At 42.0% G+C, this 15285-nt stretch overlaps 1 protein-coding gene across 2 annotated transcripts in view; it reads left to right on the forward strand.

The window, feature by feature from the left end:
- Window positions 1-602: 602 nt before the first annotated feature.
- Window positions 603-15285, forward strand: part of NECTIN3 (nectin cell adhesion molecule 3) — a 43027-nt gene continuing 28344 nt past the window's right edge. The window contains exons 1-2 of one of the 2 annotated variants that reach the window (XM_081859726.1): window positions 603-912; window positions 10303-10641. In XM_081859726.1, coding sequence (XP_081715852.1) covers window positions 738-912; window positions 10303-10641 — 514 coding nt within the window. In that variant the 5' untranslated portion in view covers window positions 603-737. The remainder of the gene's footprint in view (window positions 913-10302; window positions 10642-15285) is intronic. The other variant, XM_081859725.1, reaches the window with a different exon arrangement.

Consider the following 15285-nt stretch of genomic DNA (forward strand, 5'->3'; position numbering starts at 1 on the left):
GCGGGGCTGGCAACGGTTTGCGGACGGAAAACCAGCAAGCCTGTATTTTTCACCAGGCACGAAGGACTTAATAACCACCCAGAGTAAAACTGGCAGACGAGTCAAAGGAAGGTAGAGAAGGGGAAATCATGGAGAGCAAAAGGAAACTCAATCGTGGTTAGAAGCAAAGAAAAAGAAAGAAATGCTACAGAGGAAAGGGGGGTGGGTAGGGAAAAAAATAGAAATGAAAGTATAAAAAACAGAGTGAGAAACACTGATTATCTCTCTCTGCCCCGCCCCCCGCCTCTAAAACCCCCCTCCTAATTTGCAAGTAGGGAAGGGGAGGGGGAGGAGCGGCATGTACCACTAATTCTCAAAGAGAGGGGGAGGGAGCCATTGTGACATACCCTCCGCTCCCACCTTCCCGCTCCCGGGTGCCCTGCTTTCTCGTTGGAGGCGTCGAGTCGTTGAGACCGGGGACGTCCCGTCAGAGAAAGGCCTTCAGGGAAAGAGAAGCACAAAGGAGGGGAGGGACCCGCGCTCTCAACGCCCCTCCCCTGACGGTCGGAATGGTCCGTCCCGTTCCTTCGGTGGGAGGAGGAGGAGGAGGAGGGGCAGCGGGCGCGACGCCTCCCCGCGCAGCGACACACGGACCCGGCGCTGCGAAGGGAAGGAGGCGGAGGAGGAGGCTGCGCTGCCGAGCCGTAGCGGCGGCGGTTGCTGCTGCTGCTGCTGCTGCTGAGAACGGAGCCCCCAGCATGGCCGGGTCCATTGTGGCGGCGGACGCTCCGCCAGCTCCTCCCGGCCGCCGCCGCCGCCGCCGCTGCTCGTCCTCTTCCCCTCCATCTCGGCTCGGTTGCCGCCGCCGCCCGGCTGCGCCCGCCCTGCCCGGCTTGCTCTCGCTGGGCTTGCTCCTCTCCCGCGTCTGCTGCGGTGAGTCGCCGCCGAAACTTTTCTCTTTTTTTCCCGCGAAGGGGGCGGCGGCTCCTCTCCGGACCAAACCAGTTCCCTCTCCCCCTCCGTCGTCCGAGCGCGGGGCGCGAAGGGGCCGCCGCTGTGGGAGGGACGGAGGTTGAGAAAGAGCGAGCGAGCGAGGGAGGGAGAAGTGGCGGGCGGGACTAAGGGGAAACTTTTCCCTCAGCCGCTAGTCGGGAGAAGTTGCGTGTCCGGTGGAGGCGAGGTGGGCCAAGCCGGAGGCGAGAGACCCCGGCCGGAGGCGCAGGGGCGGCGGGAGGAGGGGGAGTGCCTCGCGTGTTTTCTCTTCATGAGGGGAAATGGAGGAACCCACCTCGGGGGTCCTTCCCTCCCCCACCCCTTTTTCAACATTTCGCGAGGGGAGGGGGGCTGGAGGGTGAGCTTATTCGGTGTGGGGGGGGCGGTTGCTGCTTCTGGGTGTGGCGCTCGAGGGGGGCTTCTTGTGAAGGGGGGGGGGCGCGAAGCCGGGCAAGAGTTGGGGGGCGTCGAAGAGCAAGCGATGTGTGCGAGGGTGTGTCTTGTCTGCCGCTCCTGTTCCTCTGCTGGGATAAATACACATACACAGAGGCTTTCCGAGCCCGTGGCTGCGCTAGCACGATCAACCTCGCCATCCGTTACAGAGGCGGGAGGTTCCCCCCGCTTCCCCGACTTGTCTCCGGCCGGCGGGAGCCTCGAAGGCCCGCCGCTCTTTTTAATAGTTTGTGTGTATTTGTGCGTTGCCAACCCCGCGCATCTGCTATTCCGGGAGCGCTCCTCTGCCCGGCGGAGAGAGTGAGCGTGTGTGTCCCGCCGCCTTGTTGTGTTTTGTTGTCGGCGCTGTTGCTGGGAGTTGGAGCTGTTGGGATTCCACTTGTCACTTGGAGCCGCCGCCGCCGCCGCCGAAACCGTTACGTCCGGCATTCTGGGAGCTGCGCTGGCTGGAAGCTGCTCTCGCTCGTCTCCGTTCTGTCTCGGCTGATGACGGGGCAGCCGTGATTTGTGGGCAGGACAGGCCGATGCCATGATGTAGCTGGCCGCCGCCCTTTTAAATGCACCCCCTCCGGGTCTCTCTCTCTCTCCCATCCCATCCCGTCTTAGGGAAGCCCCTGACTTCAAAAACAACTGGTGTGCTTTGCCGGAATTGGCCAATAGCCAGTTTGATGGTGAGCAGCAGGTGCTGAAGCAAATGTGAATCTGTGGGGATGGCTTATCTTGGAACCACTCCTTTCAGGGACTGTTTGTAGAATCCTAGAGTTGGAAAGGGAGCACAGGGGTCATCTAGTCCAACCCCTGTAGAGTACTCTATAAGGAGAGTCAAATCAGCTGAGTGCTCCACTCATTACACAGCCACAGCCATTAACAGAGTCTTCCAGACTCTGATATACACCTGAAGATAATTGTAGGGTGGTGCAACAGATGCTTGTGGATTTACCAGAAAAGTGGTGCGTTTCATCCATGTATATACATCACTTCATGTCTACCTTAGTTTGTGCAAAAGCCAGAAATCCTATAGACCTCTGACTACTATACTTTCAATGCTAGTTTAATACATGCTTTTTAAAATTATCTTTTATTTGCAGGTGAGGTGCTTAATAGCTATTTGAGATAATTTGCTCCTAGAAGATCCACACTTTGTCCCTAAATTCCTCCTGGCTGCTTTCAAAGAAGGTGTTTAATGTTTGGCTCTAAACATTTCCAGGTGCTAGATATGATTGTAAACAATTATATTCACCTTCTTCAGTGTTATGGTATGCCACCATTTCTGCATGATATCTCAGTGAAAATTCCATTAAAGACAGCAGGTTTCAGTTGATTTGATCTTTTTTAACTTAGAATTATAGAGTTGGAAGGGACTCTGAGGGTCATCTAGTCCAACCCCCAGCAGTGCAGGAGTCACAACTAAAGCAACCGTGACAGATGGCCATCCAAGCTCTGTTTAAAAACTTCCAAGGAAGGAGAGTCCTCCACTTTCCGAGGGAGTCCGTTCCACTGTTGGAACAGCTGCTATTGTTAGGAAGTCCTTCCTGATGTTTCGTCGGAATCTACTTTCTTGTAACTTGAAGTCATTGGTTTGGGTCCTACCCTGTGGAACAGGATAAAACAAGCTTGCTCCATCCTCCATGTGACAGCCCTTTAACTATTGGAAGATGGCTATCATATCTCCTCTCAGTCTCTTCCTTTCCAAGCTAAACATACCCAGCTCCCTTGATGGTTCCTCATAAGGCTTGGTTTCGGACCCTTGATCATCTTGAGCACCCTTCTCTGCACACGTTTCAGCTTGACAGTCAATATCTTCTTAAATTGTGGCACCAAGAATTGGACACAGTACTCCAGGTGTGGTCTGAACAAGGCAAAATAAGAGCAGTACTATGACTTCCATTGATCTGGACAATATACTTCTGTTGGTGCAGCGTAGAATAGCATTGACTTTTTCTGCTGCTGCATCACACTCTTGATGCATGTTAAGATTGTGGTCAACTAAGACACAGATCATTTTCAGGTATGTGTGCTATACAATCACCTGCATCCCTTTTTCTCATTCTAGATAGTATTACTAGTCATCACAGCTTTTTCCAAAATTGAAAGCTGAGGAGTTGGCTTATTTACAGCTCTTCATCTGAAGATTTTTAAATCTTCAACAAAAGGTCTAATGTAATGAGGTATTCAAGTTCAGCTATATAAGTAAACATGAAATATTTACAAATCACCATAATATTACAACATTAATCGGAAAAATTAACACACACTGGCTCATCCTCCTTGAATCTGTATTTAAGACTATCTGTGAATTAGAGGTTGGTAATGTGACATTTTTAGTCCTTTAGCAGGTACCAAGAGTGATAAGTTGTTCAATATCAAAATATTAATAACGTAACTATCATTTTAAGTTGTGCACATCTTTGAATTTTGTGGTGGTGTTCTTGGCTCAAAACTTACCAAAAGTGTTTTGAAATGTGTATTTTAGAAGAAAGTATGTTTAGAAATTCATACACTGAGGTAAAATACACTTATGTATGTTGTGATAAAATAGGAACATATAGCTGAACTCATCTGCACAGATTCCCCCTCCCCAATTCAGTGATAGACAGCATAGACTCCTGAAATGCATTTCAGTCATGAAGGGAATGGAGCTGGGCTGGATAAGGACCTGCTGAGTCCTAAGCTGATCCAGGTACTGGCCCAGCTGGCAGTGGATCATATATGTCTGCTGTGTCAGCCTGGAGATGCTGCAGTGACAGTCAGCATTCTTAATTGAATTCATGAGGACTGCAACGTTGTTGTGCCTAAGATACTGAGATGTGAACCATCTTGTCTGGGGTTTAGATCTTGTCTCTACCATGAACTCAGTAGATGACCTTAAGCAAACAACTCTTGGCCTTGGTCCCCATCTGGTATGTGGCTCTAGTAAAACTTGCCTACATTGCAACCGTCTTGTAAATACCACTGACAAGAATATATGTATGTAGTACTCTGAACACACTAAGTAAATCCTAAGTTAGTATTTGTCCCAGACATATGCTTTAAGTTCCTTGAAGAAACCTAGCTATTGAATCTGTAATGTTTTGAATTACATATTGGAGATGATGAGGCATTAAACACTGAAGAATCGGGGAAAGCCAAATTCAGATTTTTGAGGTATTTTAGTAAAAGATTTACTTAGTGAAAATTCTCTGCAGACCATGGCATGTGGCCAAATGTAGTTCTTGTTGAATGAATCCTTGTCATATCTGTCAAGGTACTTAGAATATTTCAGTAAAAAATTAAGAGAGCCATATTCTACAGGATCTTCCTCTCTTCCTTTATATTGGCAGCACTGAATATTTTAATGATGGGCATGAAAATGAAACTAGTTTCATGTCTATAATTTTCAGGAAGAACTTTGTTCTTTCCTATCATACTTTTTAATCCTGGAAAGTCTTTCATATATTTATCAACACAAATTAGTCTAAGGACTCATCAGTAGCTCCAGGTATTTTTGAATGATACTGATTCCTTCCAATCAAAATTTTTGGCCCAGTGTTGAAATGGAACCTACTTTGGTTGCCCTAGTGGACCGCTTGTGCTGGGAAATAAGAAAAGAGAATGTAAACTTGTTGATTTTCCTGGAGCTCTCAGTGACAGTTGATGGCATCTCATAGGATTTGTGTAGGAGGGGACTTTTTTCTATACATGGTTCCACTGATTTCTGGGGTTCTTGCTGCAGAAGGTGATGCTGGGGGACTGCAGATCTGCCACTGAGGTGCAGCAGAGAGGATCTTGTTTCCCATGCATTTCAGTATCTATATGAAATGGCTGAGTTAGTCCAGAGACACTTTGCTGAGCAGTGTGTTGGTAACACCTAGCTTTTTATCTCTTCTTTACCTTGGAGGCTAAGGAGGCAAGGAATCTTGAAAGTTTGAGTGTGAGACTTGATAGGATGTAAAAAAAATGAAACTTAATCCAGACAAGATGAAACTGTAGTTGAGTGGGATATTTTTCTAAATCTGGATTTAGGTGATACAGATTGTTCTGGACATGGTTACACTCCCCCTCAAGGATTGGGTTCATAGTTTGGGCTGTTCCGTGACCATCATATTTGTCCTGGAGGCTCAGGTGACATCAGGACATAGGAGTTCCTTTTACTAGCTTCAGCAGGCACATTAGCTGTGATAAAAGTAAAGGTAAAGGTACCCCTGCCCGTACAGGCCAGTCTTGCCAGACTCTAGGGTTGTGCGCTCATCTCACTCTATAGGCCGGGAGCCAGCGCTGTCCGCAGACACTTCCGGGTCACGTGGCCAGCGTGACAAGCTGCATCTGGCGAGCCAGCGCAGCACACGGAACGCCGTTTACCTTCCCGCTGGTAAGCGGTCCCTATTTATCTACTTGCACCCGGGGGTGCTTTCGAACTGCTAGGTTGGCAGGCGCTGGGACCGAACGACGGGAGCGCACCCCGCCGCAGGGATTCGAACCACCGACCATGCGATTGGCAAGTCCTAGGCGCTGAGGTTTTACCCACAGCGCCACCCGCGTCCCTATTAGCTGTGATACTTCCTGGCTAAGTCGAACCTCACCCATCAATAATGCCCTAGTAACCTACAGATTATTGCAGAAATGTGTGATAAAAACAAAAACGTGATACAAAATGCTAGTGCCTAGCCTGGGTTGTGTGATTAGAACAGATGGTTGGAGTCTTGTATTATCTGTGCTTTGTTTCTAGGCTTAAGGTGCTGGTTTTAACTTTTAGAGCCCAACATGGCATTGTGACAGGGTGTCTTAAGGACCATTTTCTTTATTTGCCATCACTCTGTTCAACACCTGGGCCTTTGTGCCAGATGCCATTGCCAAATAAAGTCCAGTAGGCATCTACTAAAAGCAAGATCTTTGATAAGGGCTACCGTATAGAATGCCCACCCCAGAGATTTGCTGGGTCCTGTTTCTGTACTCCTGGCTGTAAACCTCCTTTCAGTAAGCTGCAGCTTGTTGTGGCTTGTTTATCTGATGTGCTTTTCCCGCTTTGTACTTCTTGTTGTATCATATATTGGTTTTATTTTGTGAGCGGCTTTGATTTTTATTCCTGATAAGGTGGGATATACATTATTAAAATAAACAGATATATCTGGAGTTTTTGGCTGTCAACCAAAGCTGCTGCAGGATAATAATTTTGGTGCTTATTTTATTTAAATGATTTATTATATCCTGCTTTTAAAATAAATTATTAAGCAGTTTGCTAGAATGAAATATGTATGCTAACATTATAATGCATACATATATAATATATGTATACAAATTTAGCATTAATATCAGAATGAAACAGGTGGTACCATTAAAGTAACAATTATAAACTGCCTTCTAGAATTTATTTTAAAGGTTTCAGCATCTTTCTCCAAATAGAAAGGGAGGATGTTCTGTATTACATTGAGTGAGAATTTCACCATTTCCATGCCACCACCAAGAAAGCCCCATTCTTGCACTCCTCCACACTGAATATATACAAAAGGCAATCCAAAGAGTACAGCCTACAGTAGAGATCCTAACATCAGGCAGGCTCATATAAGTGTGTGAAGATATTTAACTGTGTCAGAGTTTAATACCTTAACTTTAGATTGATTCTGGAAACAAATAAGTAACCAGTATAACTGCTGTAGGATTGCTGCGCTATGCTCTGACCATCTCCCCATATTTTGCACCTTGTGAGAGGCAGCCTTGTGAGAGAAGAGCTGTAATAGTTTGGTCTGGGCGTAGCTGGTGCACAGGCCAAATCTGCCTCTTCTAGACAGAACCATAGATTGTAAAAGTTGCTACTGGACACCAGCACCACCTGGGCATCCAGGAACAAAGAAAGGTGCTTCTATATCCAGTACATGGCATAGTTAATAATTTCAGGGGGATCACAACCTAATCTGAGACAGGATGTACAGCTCTTTGCAGACTAGCAGAACTTCCAGCAGCAATTCTCTGGATTAAATTTAAGTTTGTTCACGGAAGTTGAGCTGGGCAGGATGTGGTAGATAGTTTTCCCTTGCTAGCTGAAAATATGGCAGGACTTGAAATGATGTGGCAAAGTTAGCAGCCATCACATTGATAACCTTACCCAGCTTCTAGTGGTGATGAAAGCAAGGGAGGTAACTGTTGTGGGAGGCTACTTTAAGTTGGAAAAGTCTGAGATAATTGGGTTTCCCCCTCTTAGCTTTCCCCAAAGGCAAAGAGAGTTCAAATTTGAACACTCCAGGAAAGAGCCTGTGGGGAAGAGTATTAGGAGATGACAGGAGATAACTGTGACCACAAGAGGGCAATCCTGTCTAGGCAATCTGGTTTAGAGAGTTGGGGGTTTGTTAAAACGCTGGAAGGCAAATAGTTAAATAAATAAAAACAGCTGACTGTTGATGGTTAAGGGATTTGGGCTTGCACTTTGAGAGTGGCTATATAATAGCTATTCTGCATTGGCCTTCTTGCTTACCAAAACTACTTCTGCACACTGACTCAGAGGTTTGCATCCCCATCCAGCCATGAAGCTCACTAAGGTGACCTGGGGGCAGACACAGCCTCTTAGTCTAACCTACCTCACAGGGTTTTTGTGAGGAGCTCCTTGAAAGAAATGTGGTACTGTATATAAATGAATTCAAGTAGAGCCTGAATGCTGAACCTGGTTCCTTCACATGGAGTACAACTCAATCTAAACAAGAGAGTGTTACTCAATCTAAAGTCAGGTTGTATACCCAAACATCAGTCAGGTTTATCATAGCTAACATAACTTTTGTCTTGTATGAATTAGGTAAGTTTTTGTTGCTTTGGCCCATATCTTTTTCTTCACAGTTTTAGAACTTCTCTCCATCAAATTCCTGGAAGACTATAACAGAGTGAGCAAGATGTGCCATGGTCATACTGACCTCTTCCATTAGTTTAATTAGGGTTGCCATGTTTCAAAAAATGGTTGAGATTTTTATTTTTGCCAAAGTTGCTGAGGTCAGTATGTAGTATGTAGGTCAGTAACAAAGATAAGAACCCTGGTACCTGGCTGGAAGGCACATTGGAAGGGATAATTGGTCTCTTCATTTAGAAACTTGCGCAACAGGGTCACCATTACTTGTGTGACAAACTTAGATTCCCATATGGGAGCTAATTGTTATAAATAATAGTCTAACCTCTGCTTCCTTCAGATTTAGATTGAAGGATTCATTTCAAGGATACATGAAGAAAAACTATTCTTCTAGTTGACCTAATAAACGAATAGGGTTCATCTTTTTAATACTGTGTAGTAATGATGCTCCCTGTATATATGCAATGATTCTAGCAAGTTGATAGTCATTTCTTAGTTGCCAGACCAGGTTTTCAGTTGCTATGGTGATTTTCCAGCATTCAATTCTCTGGTAGATGAAGTCAGTGTTACTCAGCTTTATATTTTAAACTTCGTTCTCTCAATTTTAAAGTGTTTCCGACCACAGTCATGTAAATGATTTCATATTTCAGATCACAAAATGTTGCTTCCATTGAGATGAACTTAAAGGCTCTTGTTCAAAATATGGCTTGAGGATTGTGAACGTTATCTTTAAGTTACTTTGCAGACATATAGTGAATTTTTTTGAGTTAAATGCTGTTAAGCATGAATGCATTTTGCTTTTAAGAACTACTTGGGATGGAAGTTGGCATGATCATGCAAGTCTCTTTCAGTTTCAGTGGAGAAGTTTAGTGTCCTGTCTTATCAAGTGGTGCAAGAAGATGTAAACTTTCTGGTACCTCTTGTTATAACATCCCTGCTTTATTCAAACCTTTGCTGCTGTTTTAAATGACCACTTTCCTCCCTTCTCATGCCTATGGTGTAGACACTGGTATTGTACAATCTGCTTTCTCACCCTGACTTCAAACAAATCTAGAATTGTGATGAGGCACTACAAATCTTCCAGTGGGGCTTTGTGTGCACATGTGTGTGTGTGATAAGAAATTACAACTCTACTATGTACATCAAATAATTCCATATCAATAGTTATGTAAGGGAACATAAACAGTACGGGCACTTAAAATCATTTCAAATTAGATCTAATGTTGTCTTGAAATTTTGTGTTCTAGTAGTTATTAGATTTATGAAAGAATGGGATTTATAATCAGCTCAGCTCTCTTTATGTGATACAGAGTATGTTAATTTTGTTAGAAAAGATATAATCCATATTTTTGTACACTACTGGTGTACATTAGATCTGGTATAACCAGAGATTTTCAGTTAATTGCTATTTCTAGCTTTGCTGCTGCAAATAATGTCATCATAATCTCAACATCTATCTCATTCAAAGCACCTTTTATGCAGGCAGAAAACATGGGTTCAAAGCTGTATTGTATCAATTGCTATCATTTAAGCCACAGTTTAGTGGTATGTGGATGAGCCTCAGCAACTACCTTTCTCTTGCAACTTGGTGGGGATTAGTACTTTTGCCAAATTTACCTCTGGTTTCAAAGAATCACAGATTAGCATTATATGCAAACCAAGAAACAAACAATGGGGAAGGGTGCCCAGGGGAGGAATGCATTGCAGCAGAGAGGGAGAAAATCCATTGTGCAAGCCAAAGTCTGTTGCATGAGCAGAGCAGATCTTCCCTGAACACAGAAGTAGTCTGCAAATGTGTGTAGGTACCAGTATCCCAGGAAAGTATGGTAATGTTCAAATTTATGTCATCTGTACTAAACTTTTTATTGTAATATATCAAGCAAATCATTGCTAAAATTCCGGATAAAGGTGGTAATTTTGCTATGAGAAATTGCAATTAATAGCAGCTAAACTTTCACAGTGGTAAAATACATATGGACTCCATGATAACAGAACAAATTTTCACACAAGAATAATGTGTGATGCAGAATGACTCATATTTTGTTCTCTTTCTGCTTTTTCCCCACCTTCAGGTGCCTTAGCTGGACCAAAAGTTGATCCACGTGTGAGAGCAGTATGGGGGAAGAGTGTTACACTGAAATGCATAATTGATATAAATGAAACATTAACACAAATTACATGGGAGAAAATGCATGGAAAGACTCCACAGACTATTGCTGTACATCATCCTGATTATGGATTTTCCGTTCAAGGAGAATATCAAGGAAGAGTATTTCTTAAGAATGCCTCACTTACAGATGCATCAATCATCCTAACAAATATTACCTTCTCTGATTCTGGAGAATATGTATGCAAAGCAGCTACATTTCCTCTAGGAAGTTCCCAGTCATCAACAACTGTAACTGTGTTGGGTATGCTTATTTTTTATTTATTTTGTAGACATTCTACCTACATGTTTGAAGATCAGTATTAAAACTGGAGTTTGCTATATGTGTTTCAGCACAAGAATTGTCACTTTTGTTTCTTGAAAGTCCTTGCTTTGTTTAGAAAATCAACTAAAGCAGTGGAGATTCAACCTGGTAAAACGTTTATCTTCTTGGTCTTTTGGCTATTTCATACCTCACTGTGTTTCAGTTAAGGTGGATTTTTTATTCCATTGATTAAAGTTTATGCTCCTTGTAAGCCACATTGGAATCATTCTTGAAAAAATACTGTATAATATATACCTAAATATATCTAGATAAACTGGTTCAGCATTATGAAAATGGTAATGGCCAATGAGGTTTCCTGAAAGACCATTTGATTACCATTCCTGTCTGCCCCTACAGTAGAAAGCTGCAGAAGAGGGCATTGCATGGGAGCTGTGGACCAATAATAGTTTCAGTATACAGTGGTACCTTGGGATGAGTAGAACGTAACACGTGACTGTGTGGGTTGCGTTTCGCCGCTTCTGCGCATGTGCATGATGTCATTTTGAGCGTCTGCGCATGCGCGAGTGGTGAAACCCAGAAGTAACACACTCCATTACTTCCGGGTTGCCGCAGAGCGCAACCCAAAAATACTTAACATGAAGCTACTTCAACCTGAGGTGTGACTGTATGTACTGTTTCCATGTATATTTGCTTCCATGTATACTAGCTATCTCAAAACACTTTACGTCAAATCTAATGGGCTTTGTTCATTAATTTTAAACTGGTTTCATGGCCTCTGACTGATTTTTTGTTTGTTTGTTTATAATTATTGCCTCTTAGTTTTTATTTTTAATTCTGTTTTACTGTATTATAGTTCAGCTCATTGACTTGGAATACCTCAGAATGAAGGGCTGTTTAGACATTTTTAAAATATATAAATACTTCTACCCCCTTGGTAACAAATTGTCTACTGAGCTGATGATTTGCCATTACTTGGTGATATTTTCACACATTCTCACTAGGGGGAACGTGACCTTGTAGCTTCTTCAATGAATAGAGAAAATATGTTTTATTATCTGACGGATTTGTCTAGAATAGTTTTAGTTAGCTAGGTATTCCCTTGATTTAGGTTTGAATGCTATTGTCTGGAAATGGAACATTCAGTTGGATTGTATTACAAAATTCTGCGAAGTTGCAGCAATTAGTATTGTAGCTTAGGAACATAAGAAGCTGCTTTATACCATGTCAAACTATTCTTCTATTTAGCTTAGTATTGTAACTGTGCTGTGTGATAACTAACTTTAGCCCCTGAAATCTCTCTACATGCCCTCTCTTAAAATAACTGTTGGACAATTTCCTTGTACTGTCCTTCCCATATTTATTAGTTGCTTAATTAGATTCCAGCTTTCCCTAAGTTGGGATTCAAGGTGACTTACAACATTTTAAAAGACAATAAACAAAAAAACCTATAAATTAACTAAAACAAACTAGTTAAAAACAAATAATTAAGACACATCAGAACACATTAAGAACCAGGAATTACGGTAAAATACATTTTGTCCTGACAGTAGACTATTGATCAGCATCATCTGTGCCTTAAGTTTTCAAAGGCCTGTCTTAGTAGGAAGGACTTATCCTGCTGATGGATAACAAAGATGGAGCAGCCACAGAAAAGACTGTGTCATGTGCCACCAGACCAATGCTTTTAATGTTGATGGAGCTCAGAGGAAGCTATCACTTGAGGATTTTAGTACATAGGCAGTTTCATATAAGGAGGTTTTTCAGGTAGCCTGGGCCCAAAAGTTGCATAGGCTCTTGACAAGGTTGCTGGTGGCGAAGTTAGAAGTGTGTCCTTGTTGTTTTTTAAGTCCTTAACAAGATTTTTTTTCTTTGTTTACAGAATGTTATAAAATATAAGGAATTGGTTCTAGCAGTTCTTGTAATTTGTTCTGGTAAAATATGCTTCTCCTTGAGAAGGTGCTTGATCTTAATCAAAATGAAGCATCCTCATCCTATGCTTCCTTTTTTACCTTTGTGCACAGCAACAAAATGTTTTTTTCTCTCTCTTTTAGAAAGCTTAATTCTTGGCAATAAATGTGGCCTTCACAAAATAGCCACAGCATTCTACATAATGCTGTATACCCTCTTAGCATTGTTGTTGTAACATTTGTGATGCATGGTTTGCTGTTTGATGCCTGCCTCCACCAGTAGATTCTTATATTGATCAGAGGACAACACATTTCTGAAATGACCCAGAACATAGAATATGTTCCTATTGCGTGCACTTATGCTGCCACAGGAACTTTCCCTGGTGACTACGACATCAACAGTTGTTGGTGTGTTTGGAAAACATTAAGACTTGCTCTGCAGTGTGAATAGGCAGAACCTGCATGGTTTCTATCAATATTATTTTAAATGTTAACTTTAGTATTTTGCAAACATGGGGAGATTATTTATTTGTGTTTAATCCCTTTGTTTGCAAATGTTGAAATTTAAATCATTATTTCTGGTAAGCTAAAGCAAGCTGGATGAAGCTGTGATATGGGATATCCTTTGTTATAAGATTAGAATTTAGAAGGCATTTTCCAAAATAGGGGTGAAATGAAACAGCTTAGATAAAACAGTGGTCTTCTAGGAGGAGTCCACAGCAAGTGTTAATAAGGTTCACATTCTATGCAGCTTCAGATGTATAGTAAGTTGGATCTTGGTTTCTGCATTTTACAGGTTTTTCCTTTAGATTGTAATAAAATGCCCTGCCTTTAATTCTGATCCTATTAATGAAGGCATTTTCATAGAAGAAAAATAATGCTCAGTACAATTTAAATACTGGAAATTCTCATTCTGTTCCTTTCACTGGTCCTATTCCCAAGTGCTAATTCCCACACCCTGTACCCTTACCCACCATCTTTGTGAGATAAGGAAGGGACACGCTTTTTAAAGTTTATACCTCCTTGATGTGGTATGTTTCTGTAATAATGTATCACACCCAAGGGCAATTTCTTACAAGTATTAGATTAGACAATGATGGTTATTATTTCATGTAACTTGGCTGCAACCCTTCAAAAGCAGATTGACTTGAGAGTTAGGTCTGACCCCCGCCTGGATTTATCGTAAAATATTAGTCTCTAAACCCATTATATCAGTGAAGATCCACATGAGACAGTCTCCAAGTTAAGACTTGGCAGGGCAGACAGTAGTCCTAGTTCCATGTAAATCTATGTAAGGGAAAATGTCTAGTTGTCCCAAGGTACATTGCAAATAAGTACTTCATTTAGACATTCTTACTTTGCTCAAGGAGGAAATAATATCAGGGTGAGGTTGTGAATTTTAATAGTGGTTTCCAAAGAAAATAGCTGCTGTGGACAAGTCTTCAGACCATTTTCTGCCTATTATTGGTTGATATGACCTCTTGGAACATTGCAAAGAAGTGCTTCACCCCCTACATGAAGCAGAGTCTATCAGTCTATGATCTACTCTATCATTTTTCCAGTTACTGAAAATAAGTAATAAATGGCCCATCTCTTCTTAAGCCCTTTACTCGCCCCATCATTCATTTTGGAAAGACATTGACTAAATTTTCAATTAGTTTCCATTACTAAGTTGACCATACTTATTTCAAAGTTTTCAAATCTTCTCCCCCAGTAATCCTTCAGGTTTAGTCAGTTGATTTATTAATATTGAAAATAGATTAGTTACTTTGATCTTTATGTTTGTCTTTCTCAAAATCCAACTTCATGTGCTTCTTTATTCAGTATTCAACTTAAAGTCTTTTTTCTTAATCCTGTATCAGTTCTGAATCTAATGTTCCTAATTTTATCTTTCCTAGTTTCTCTTATCACACCGAATTTATCAACAACTCTTATCTATGTAGCATAATGTTTAGATTAACGTATTTAGAACAAAAAGGGTAGAAAAATTATTATTTTTCCATAGAGCATAATATATAAGGCATTGCACACAAGTGCTCATAAAACTTGTATTGGACAAAATTTATTGTGATTGGAACAAACCTAGGCAAGTTGTGGTTTTCACTCTCCTCTCTGCAGTCTTCTCATGTGCAGCTGCAAAGAATTAAGCTTCATTTTCTGTTCTTGATTAAACCTAATTTACGTTGCACACATCTGACAAATTTAGGTTCATCTTAAATAATGGGTTATGAAGCTGCTTACCTACAGTGTGGACATAGCCCTATACTGTGGTTAATCCAAAATTCAAAACCAAAGCAGAAAAGCGCTGGCAGAAAAGAAGAGGGAGTGGACAAGGTTCATCTATGGCAAGTTGAGAAATGGTGTCAAGTACTCTTTCTCTGAAATACTCGTGGCTTGTTTTTTGTCCTTAAAATGCAAATGAGTTAAAATGGAAGAATGGCTGCAAGTTTCCTCTCTTGGAACTGTTGGGTAGTTGATTCTAAGATGGAAACTTGCCCTTTGTGCTTTATTTCCTATGGGGCGGTGTGGCAGGAAGAGGCTGCGGAAGAGGAGAGGGAAGCAGGGATGTTAGCCAACTGTATTACTAGCACTAGGAAAGATCAATAAGTGGTCCACTGAAACGTCCAGCAATTTTCAGGTGAAAATTGTTTGGAAATCCCTGCTGTTTAGGATTGAGCAGCATGCGACAAGCACTGTCACTTGACTGGGACCATCA

The sequence above is a fragment of the Podarcis erhardii genome (genome assembly GCF_964252035.2).
Source record: "Podarcis erhardii genome assembly, chromosome: 4".
Classification (NCBI taxonomy): Eukaryota; Metazoa; Chordata; class Lepidosauria; order Squamata; family Lacertidae; genus Podarcis; species Podarcis erhardii.